Source organism: Impatiens glandulifera, chromosome 3 (genome assembly GCF_907164915.1).
Source record: "Impatiens glandulifera chromosome 3, dImpGla2.1, whole genome shotgun sequence".
NCBI classification, from domain to species: domain Eukaryota; kingdom Viridiplantae; phylum Streptophyta; class Magnoliopsida; order Ericales; family Balsaminaceae; genus Impatiens; species Impatiens glandulifera.
The window spans coordinates 2,505,087-2,514,146 of NC_061864.1; the positions used below are offsets into that span (position 1 = coordinate 2,505,087).

At 33.8% G+C, this 9,060-nt stretch overlaps 3 protein-coding genes across 4 annotated transcripts; 1 reads left to right on the plus strand and 2 right to left on the minus strand.

Annotated features, from left to right (window-relative positions):
- Positions 1 to 330: 330 nt before the first annotated feature.
- On the minus strand, positions 331 to 1,222 carry LOC124929587 (guanine nucleotide-binding protein subunit gamma 1-like). The gene is made up of 4 exons (XM_047469992.1): positions 949 to 1,222; positions 788 to 840; positions 605 to 649; positions 331 to 488 (listed from the first exon to the last, which is right to left on the minus strand). The coding sequence occupies exons 1-4, from the start codon at positions 1,132 to 1,134 to the stop codon at positions 401 to 403; spliced, it is 372 nt and encodes a 123-aa protein (XP_047325948.1). The 5' UTR covers positions 1,135 to 1,222; the 3' UTR covers positions 331 to 400.
- A 967-nt stretch (positions 1,223 to 2,189) lies between these two features.
- LOC124929585 (ribosomal RNA small subunit methyltransferase H) lies at positions 2,190 to 4,534 on the plus strand. Its single transcript, XM_047469990.1, has 5 exons — positions 2,190 to 2,648; positions 2,887 to 3,138; positions 3,296 to 3,364; positions 3,685 to 3,877; positions 3,985 to 4,534. Exons 1-5 carry the CDS (start codon positions 2,241 to 2,243, stop codon positions 4,404 to 4,406), a joined length of 1,344 nt encoding a protein of 447 aa, XP_047325946.1. The 5' UTR covers positions 2,190 to 2,240; the 3' UTR covers positions 4,407 to 4,534.
- Positions 4,535 to 4,907: 373 nt separating this feature from the next.
- LOC124931334 (probable complex I intermediate-associated protein 30) lies at positions 4,908 to 8,739 on the minus strand. 2 transcript variants are annotated; one of them, XM_047471774.1, is made up of 8 exons: positions 8,598 to 8,739; positions 7,800 to 7,873; positions 6,951 to 7,064; positions 6,586 to 6,636; positions 6,121 to 6,212; positions 5,866 to 5,946; positions 5,581 to 5,679; positions 4,908 to 5,402 (listed from the first exon to the last, which is right to left on the minus strand). In XM_047471774.1, the coding sequence occupies exons 2-8, from the start codon at positions 7,849 to 7,851 to the stop codon at positions 5,211 to 5,213; spliced, it is 681 nt and encodes a 226-aa protein (XP_047327730.1). In that variant the 5' UTR covers positions 7,852 to 7,873; positions 8,598 to 8,739; the 3' UTR covers positions 4,908 to 5,210. The 2 variants fall into 2 exon arrangements, with proteins under 2 accessions (XP_047327730.1, XP_047327731.1); XM_047471775.1 differs by having other exon boundaries at positions 8,611 to 8,732.
- Between the last annotated feature and the right edge of the window lie 321 nt (positions 8,740 to 9,060).

A 9,060-nucleotide genomic window follows, 5' to 3' on the forward strand; every position in this document is an offset into this window, starting at 1 on the left:
GTGTTTTAAAATCGAAGTTTCATCGAAATGGATGTAACGAAGAAACTCGTCATTATCTGTAATGACGATATTATTATCTGATTTGTTTGCAGAAAACATCATCTATTATTGCAGCCAAACTTTAACATTTACAAACAGACAAAAGAAGTAAGAAAAGAGAATTGTGATCAGATTCATTAGTAACCAATATCAATTATAACAATGACAGAATTACATCAACAATAACCAAAATTACAAAGCCAAAAAACACCAACTTCATCAACATCCCACCACCTCTCTTTCTTTCTCTCTAGCTATATTAAAAAATTTTAACAAATTATCATCCTTCAATCTCTCCTGATGATGTATCTGTTTCTTCTCCATGTCTTGACGGGGATTGGAGAAGAAGTAGAAGATTACCTCAAATCCAGCGCTTGCGTCCTCCTCCCCGTGAGTTATGAGCTCCTTGAAACCACCTATCCCATCCTACCACTGCTGGACCTTTAGTCCTGCATGCAGTTCAGTTCATTCTCAACACTGTTAATCATCTGCTCTTAACTCTTTCTATAAATCAAACAAATTAACAGCAAATAAAATGTAAAGGGATTGATGAAATTGTACATACACAGGGAGCAGAGGATCAGGGGCATGTTCAATTGTTCGTATTAACCTGCAGCAGAAAAGATAGCATGTAAATACCTAATTTGAATCCAAGAATATCACTTGATCCATGAATTGTTGTCTCCTGATAACTAAACATCCAATTGATTACAACATGTTAGCATTGAAGTTCATAATTTGTGCATACTCGTTACAGACAAAGGATGAGGGACCAAGGGTTTCAAGTTCATCCAACTCTTCCTGCACGGGAAGAGGAAAAGAGAGGTGTTGTTAAGCCTTTGGTGATGAATCGAGGTGATGATGATTGATCGAGAGAATGAATCGGAGAGATTAGGGTTTAGAAGGCACCTGAATGATTTGGATTTGCTGATTGAGGTTAGATATTGCAGCAGCCAGCCTATGTCTACCTATGAAGTTAAGCGGTGGAGTTGCCGATGAAGGCCGTCTGGTTTCCTCCAGCTCGTCTCCTTCTTGTGCTCCCGCCGGAGGAAATCGCGCCGGTTGTCCGTTAGTTTCTCCGGTGACCGACTCCATTACCGATCCACAACAATCAGATGCAAAGACGAGAAAAGAAAGAAACAGGAGAAGAGGGCTATTATTAAAGTGAAGTGATTGGATTGGATGAGATAACTGTTGTATCAATGAATCATTAAATAAATTAATGCACACGATAATTACCGGTCAAATAGGAGGGGCTATTATTTTATTAATACATTTTATTCAACATAAAATTTTATAAATATCAAATAATTGATTAGTTAATTAGAAAAATATACTATGGAGACTTGTTAATTAGAAAAATATACTATGGAGACTTTTGAAAGATCAAAAGATCTCAAACTTGTTGGGAGTTTATTCTTCGTTTTGTTTATTTCACATCTTATTTAGTTGGATTAATTTTTTTGTCTCGATATTTATAATTCGAATAATATTTTCAATCGTCGATGGATTGTTTACTGTTCAGACCCTCCGATTGTGTTGATGATTATTTTTCGGATTCGTATTCGTATTTTTTTTAGCAACAAAGAATATGAAATAATCGGATTTAAAGTTATTTTTCATTTTTTCAATAAAAAATAATTTTATTTGATTGTTCATATGAATAACCTCTTACAATTACAAGTATTATCTCATGGTTGGTTTGTACTTGTATAGATTTATGTATATAGATTTATCGTTAGATGATTCATTTTCATTTTTTCTGACGTTATTTATCAACCGTCGTCCGTCGTCCGTCAACTGATGATAGTTTTAACCATTGTTCAAAATATTTGGTAAAGATTCTTTGTATATCGTTTCATTAGTTCATTCGATTTACTCTACCTCAACATTATCTTTTAGTGACTCAAATGAGTTTGAAGAAATCATTAAAAGAAATAGTTAAATATTTATTAATAGATATTTTTTTTTTAAATTGTATAAATATCAAAATCATCACTTGTTTATTTTACATTTACATGTTATAATTAATCATTTTATTAATTAATTTGGTATGAATAATTTTTAATTTAATGAGGATTAATTTTTTATAAAATAAAATTATATAAAAAGAATAAGGTGATTTATATAATTATTAGAAAGAAAAGAAAAGAGACTGCCCTATAGAAGGAGGAGGAAGAGGAGAAGCATCTATTGTAGTCATGGCGGTTGCAGCTCTTGCCGCAGATGCAGCGAGAAAGCTATTCTTACAAACTCCATTATCTTTCTCATCCGTAAGACCACGTAATTTTCCTCATTTCCGCAGCTTCGCTTCCCTCCGCCCCCGCCGGCCAAATGTATTCTCCCCTACCGTCGCCGCCGCCGCCGGTGGTAGCAGCAAGAGTACTGCAAAGAAGAAGAGCAAATCCATTCCAGAGAAAGTTGATTCTGAATCGTTAAAGAGGCGCACGCGGTCGGTTAAGGAGTTCGACGAGGAAGCGGCTCTCAGGTTTGGTGGTACCACCTCTCATATTCCGGTGATGTTAGGCGAGGTCTTGGAAGTGTTTACTTCAATTCCTCTCAGATCCTTCGTTGATTGTACTCTTGGAGGCGCTGGACATTCTTGCTCTGTTAGTAATCACTCTTTTTAACCTTTTTTTATCATTTACATTACTGGAGTAAATCTGAGTATCAGTTAGATATTGATTGTTCTTTGTCAAATAAGTTTATAATTGAGTTAGCTTAGTTGTTACTTGTTAGGATGAGTTATATATAGGAACATCAGATTTACACTAGCTGTAATGTATTGTATTATCAATTATGCCTATAGGACAAATTTGACTCGTAAAATCTTGATTTCATTGCCAGATGATTCAGGCTCACCCTGAAATGCAAGTATATGTTGGAATTGATGTTGATCCTGTTGCACATGAAAAAGGCCAAGCCATGATAAATTCTCTATTGCATGATGATCTTGGTGGTCCAATTTCAAACCTGAAAGCTTACACTTTTGTGAAGAATTTCAGTAACATTCATCATGTCATAAATGAGATTGATAACAACCTTCTAATTAAAGGAGTTGATGGCATAATGATGGATTTGGGAATGTCATCTATGCAGGTATGAATATGTTGTTGTTGAGACTATTTTTATTTTTATTTTTATTCTCTTGACCCATTTTAAATATGCAAGTGTTCTTAAGCCAATGATTTAGCAATCATAGATTCCCACATTCAGTTGTAATCAGGTCTGTCTCCCTTTTGTTATCCCTTAACAGGTCAATAATGCTGAAAGAGGATTCAGTGTACTCAATGATGGACCTCTTGACATGCGAATGAATCCTAAGGTACTAAATGAAGAGATTATATGGGTTAAATGGTTAAAATAGTCTTTGTATTTAATATTTTTAAATGTATAAAAATAAAGTCTAGGTATTTTTATTTTAGTTGACGAATTAAATGTTTTTTTAATTGAGGATGGGATAAGGGTAATAAAATAAGTCCGAAGAGAGTCTTTCAAATTGTATGTGAATTTTGTAGATGCTAAATACTGTTAATAATTTGTACTTGAAGTCCAATCTAGAAAAAACATAGCTGATTCATTTTGAATGAAATAGTTCTCAATATTTTTTTTCTCAAGTAGCTGATTTGAACAGGGGTATAACAGGCAAGTCTGACAGCAGAAGACATATTGAACACATGGCCAGAAGTTGAATTGGGAAGAATCCTGCGGGATTATGGAGAGGAAAGCAATTGGTATACTCTTCAGAACAAAATCGTCAAAGCTCGTCTAACTGGTGGATTGCACTCAACTCGCCAACTAGTTAATCTCATTCAGAATACATCTTCCAGGACAAGAGGTAACAAACACATTTTGTAGTTTATCCAAAATCTTAAATACTTTGTGTTGATGATAGTTTTTCTGGATCATTCAAATCATCAACTAAAATAAATATTGTTTACACAGGAGGGCGTCAGGGCTGGATTAAAACGGCTACAAGAGTATTCCAAGCTCTGAGGATAGCAGTTAATGATGAACTGAACACTCTGGAATCCTCATTGAAGTCATGTTTCAATTGCCTTGGTCATGGTGGGAGACTTGCTGTCATCTCTTTTCACAGTTTGGAAGACCGAATTGTCAAGAAAACTTTTCTCAATATCATCGAAAGCAGCAGCATAAACAAAGACGATGATGAAGAGGAAAGGTGTTTGGATTCGAGGGAGATTGATGGAAACAATAAGGAAGAAGAAGAAGGATGGATTAAACAACGGGTAAGGGGAATCAATGGGGAAATCCTGACTAAAAGACCCATAACACCAACAGAAGAGGAGGAAAAGTTGAATAGAAGAAGTAGAAGTGCAAAACTTAGGGTTATCCAGAAGTTTTGATGTTTTTATTTATTTGAATGCTCCTGTCTTCTCTTCTCCTTTGCACTTCCCTTTTAGACCTAAAACCATGGAAATTTTTATTTGGATGAGTGATGAAAGGAAAATCTGAGATATTTATTTTTGATCTATAACCATGCTCTCAATAGGATTTCATTTTATAAAGTAGATATGGTTGGTTGGTTCCACCCTGATTTGAATGAAACAGACATGACTAATTTCAAAGGCAAGAGACCTAGTCAAACCACTTAGAATAAAATAATTTAGGATCAAAATGTACAAATCTATAAATAATTTAGTATTTTACAATTTAAATGAAAATAAATAAATTACATATTTCATTATATATTTAAATAAATGAATTTATGTAATTAATTTTGAAAATGTGATTTAATTTTGTGTTGATTATTATTTTTATTTTTTAACTTTTAATCTTTAAAATAAACTATCAAATCAAATATTGAAGATATAAAATCCTTGACCCTCACAATTTTTTTTCATATGTAGACCAAATGTCTCACTTTATTCAATTTCAAATAAAATCTTATCTGAATTCATATCCAGATTAAAAATTTCACAAACATGGTGTTTACAAATTAATCAAATTTCTCTATTTCTTCCCCAACTGCTCACATGATGACCATTCCAATAAGTGGTTAAACTCCAAATTATGGCAACTAGAAAGAAAGATCACTTTCTTTATTCAGCAATACCTAATCCCAAACAAACAAAAGGGAGTTGCTTTTGATGAACAATTATGAAGTAATAACTTAAAATACACATTTGGACTCATGTATGTATCGTATTTTAATATTCTGCTCTCAAGGCCTTTATCCAATCAAGCTCCACCCGAAAGTCGCCAGGGCCAGATGTGGCTCCTGGTACTCCACCCTCTGCGTTAACAGATAGAGACATTCCAACAACCCGGGCTGGATTCATTTCAAGATTCGAGTCTATAACGTTTCCCCTCCATGTGGGCAAATATCGAGCAAGAGGAATCTGAAGAGCACAAAACAAATAACTCTCATCAAAAGCCCAAAAGAAAAAAGTGATCTTCTGTTCTAGCAGATAACCAGTATGTGTCAGTTGAAAAAACATTGACAGTTTAAAATCACCTATGAAAACACTATCGACTCGATTAAGAAGGAAGGAAATATAACTGCATGAAGAAACTTGCCTTGGCGATATACCAATTGCCTTTAGGCACATGAACAAAAGCTTGCCAGGAATTATCTTCCTCCTGGCCTGGTGAATTTACCCAATTCTCTGTATAAATCTGCACAAGTAGTAGAAGTAGGCAAAAGTTTACGACAAGTCGTGTATAGAAGATTGGATGATCATCGAATTAAAAAACATTTTTTATTTCTGAATCTTTTTCTAAACGTTTCTGCATCAGGATCCAGATACATAAACATAAGCAAAAGTGTTTTCAAATGGAGTCATTAATAGATAGATTACTCACAGTAGATATATAACATCTCCCATCACCTCTTAGTTTTAGGGATATAACATCATATCCATCCAAGTCAATAAAACCGTTGAACTGCAGATGGAACCAAGGAAATGAAAGCCAATTAATTAAAATAATAGTTTCCTTTTCCTTTTCCATAATACTACTCCTTTTCAAATAGGCTAATGCAACAAGGACTGTAATAACTAAAAACAACAAGAGCATCCAATTGTTTTATGAAAACAAAAGAAAACAAGAATAATTCACCTTTTTAGACCGCATTCCGCAAAAGCCACCCCTGCTGATATTCCATTTTGAGTTTTCACTTAATTCAAGGGACAAGTTTCCAGAGAAAATGCCTATCAAAGTCAAAGATCTTACTGAATTGAGAGAAGATTATGCTTATAAAGTAGGACTATCAACATCTTATATCGTTTTCAGTTATTAAGGACTTCTTTGATGTGGATTATTGGGATTAATAATAAAAAATCAAACAACCCATCACTTCTTCCTTCAAATCATCTATTACAAATTAAAACAGCTTTTTTTCTAAATACAAATTTTAAAATATCAAATGCTAAGGGTAATAATTTGACCAAAATGATCCACTTTCTCATTAACCAGATTATTTTCAAATTATCTGACTTAATCCAAACAAGTCCTAAGGTTTCCATAAGTCAAATTTTACAAGAAGAAAACTTTCAGAAAACACAATTATTGATAAACGTTTACCTTTTAGTCCATTTTCAACATCCTTGATCTCTAGAGAAGCTGAGGACAGACCTGAAAGCAGATGGACAAAAAAAGGGAAAAGAGGTGTATTGTTGCTTAACTTTACTGTATTTATACAACTCTTTTAGCAGAAACAAAAGAGAAGAATATTATATTAATGTGCACACATTATAACTAGTTCTTCCGTTATAATATGCTTTAATGTGGATGGACATCAGTATTCTCAATCAAACACATGTAATTGCAACAATAAAACAAAGGGATCAAACTGATCACTAGATAGTTGATCTAAAATATGAATTTGTCTATGCTGATTATAATTTGGTTAGACAAGAAAAGATTTGTCCTTCAATGCACATTCATACCTCCATATTCAGAATCAGAATAGAGATGCCACCTTTTTAGCTCCTCCTTTGAGTTAAAACTGAAAATGTTCCTTTCAGCAGGAGGAATCAAGTCCTCCAAATTCCATCTGATAGCTGCAGTAGAAATACGAAAGACACCTATAGTTAGCAGTTCAAAGAAAGTGGATATGCATAAAGACAAATTCATTTTATTTTTTCTGATTATTTATGCTTTTGGGTATCAGTAAGTAGATGTGCAGACACTCAAATTCACATGCTTGCATTTCTCTTCTAGCTTTTTTTTGCTTATCTTGGCCTTTTTGACCTTTTAGTGTAGCATATAGGTTATGATAACATTTTTTAAAATTATAATACCCATGAATGTGATTCACAAATCTAAGCCTTACCTTTACAGACCACATAATCCTTGCAAACATAATCCAAATCATTATGATCATTAAATTAGCATTCGTAGTCAAACGATGCATATCCGAATTGAGCTCTGATATACCTTCTTTAATCTATTCATGTACTTGATTTTCATTATTCCTCGTTTAAATATGACATTAATAACTTAAACCGCATTTTAAATGCTCTCATCTTTTGTTATCTTGAAAGAAGAACACAAATCAACAACAATAACCTTCACCACAGCACCCTCAAATGCTTTCCTACAATTACATATTCAGAGGACTCAAATCCTTCATCCCTCACAAGAGAACCTAGATCATGATAGTTCATATGCTCAATAGACTTTTCTAGATCATAATAGTTTTTTTTTTCTTACAGGACTAGATAATTGTACAGAACAGTTTTCTTAGGGATAGATATTGCAAACTGTAAGAAATCTCTCAAACCGAATCGTGTTACCTCTCTTCGTGACATTTAAAGAAGCTTGCCACATTGCACGGAACCTAGACATCTTAGCTTTTCCTTCAAAGATCCTACAATATAATCATACTCTTAAAAGCCAATAATAGAGTCTAGGAGTAGTAACTAATAAAAGGAAAAAGTAAGTAACAGAGCTATTTAAGCAATACATAGTAGGCATCATGCTCCACCCCATTTCAAACAGTTAACAACTGAAGATCAGGGAGATAAAGAGAAAGACTTTAAACTTGAAAACGACTGTAAATCTCAAGAAAATAGTTTTGATAGGCTATCTTACAAATGAAGGGTAATTCTAGTGTAACTAGTAATAAGTGTATCTTAGATTTTCTACACAAGGCATATCACCATAAAACTATTTGGATAACCCATAGAACGCATTCAAATTCATGTTATACTATAACCAGATCTATTAAAACTCTTTTCTTGAGATTTATAGTCGTTTCAAGTTTAAAGTCTTTCTCTTTATCTCCCATTGAATCAGAGTAGGAGACTTAATCTACAACATTTCAGGTCAGGAGTATAGTAATACTAGAAAGAAGTTGGGTCCAATTCGACATAGCCATTACAGGATAATCATATAAATGAACACATAAAACGTAAGAGATTTGAGTGGAGAAACAAAGAATGCAAATATGTATGATGCTATCAAGCTAGCACCCATCAGAGGCTGCAAATTCTAGAACCTAATAACAAAGAATGCTTAGAAATATAATTCGCTATCTATCTATCTATGACATTCATGACTTTAAACTTTGTTGTTGGAAAACAAGTTCATACGTTTAACAATTATCCCAAGAGTAGCGGCGGAGGAAGAGGAGGAGGTTGCGCTGAGGATAGCTGCGGCGCAGCGGTGACGACTGTGGAGAGGCTGAAGACCGGGTGCGGCTGGGAAGGGGGGCCGTGGTGGGAAGAGGCTAAATATTTTTATTTTATTTAACAAGAATAAAAATAGACTTTTATGTTAAACCATGTATGTCTATGATCAAATAAAAAGTCTTGAAATGAAATTTTAAGTTTTAGATTGTTATCAACTTCTAAGGGAAATTTGATGAAAGGGGAGTAAATAAGCCGGTGATCAGCGCATATAAAATTATGCGTTGGTGACCACCTCATATTTTTTTTGACGAAATTATCCCTATTGTGAAACGCAACTGAATGTCATGTGAAAAGTCCACAATTGGATTGCCGGTTACGTCTCGCGACAATGACAATTTCATAAAAAAAAATAAATAAATAAAGT

What these genes read in the sequence shown, in the direction of transcription:
- LOC124931334 (XM_047471774.1), bottom strand. Translation starts at nt 7,851, where the DNA reads ATGTCTAGGTTCCGTGCAATGTGGCAAGCTTCTTTAAATGTCACGAAG. An exon ending in TTCTGATTCTGAATATGGAG is followed by an intron (nt 6,637 to 6,950) that starts GTATGAATGTGC and finishes ATCTGCTTTCAG; the next exon opens with GTCTGTCCTCAGCTTCTCTA. An exon ending in GGAGATGTTATATATCTACT is followed by an intron (nt 5,680 to 5,865) that starts GTGAGTAATCTA and finishes CTACTTGTGCAG; the next exon opens with ATTTATACAGAGAATTGGGT.
- LOC124929585 (XM_047469990.1), top strand. Translation starts at nt 2,241, where the DNA reads ATGGCGGTTGCAGCTCTTGCCGCAGATGCAGCGAGAAAGCTATTCTTA. An exon ending in GCGCTGGACATTCTTGCTCT is followed by an intron (nt 2,649 to 2,886) that starts GTTAGTAATCAC and finishes TTTCATTGCCAG; the next exon opens with ATGATTCAGGCTCACCCTGA. An exon ending in TGGGAATGTCATCTATGCAG is followed by an intron (nt 3,139 to 3,295) that starts GTATGAATATGT and finishes ATCCCTTAACAG; the next exon opens with GTCAATAATGCTGAAAGAGG.
- LOC124929587 (XM_047469992.1), bottom strand. Translation starts at nt 1,134, where the DNA reads ATGGAGTCGGTCACCGGAGAAACTAACGGACAACCGGCGCGATTTCCT. An exon ending in TCATCCTTTGTCTGTAACGA is followed by an intron (nt 650 to 787) that starts GTATGCACAAAT and finishes TTTCTGCTGCAG; the next exon opens with GTTAATACGAACAATTGAAC. An exon ending in CCTGATCCTCTGCTCCCTGT is followed by an intron (nt 489 to 604) that starts GTATGTACAATT and finishes AACTGCATGCAG; the next exon opens with GACTAAAGGTCCAGCAGTGG.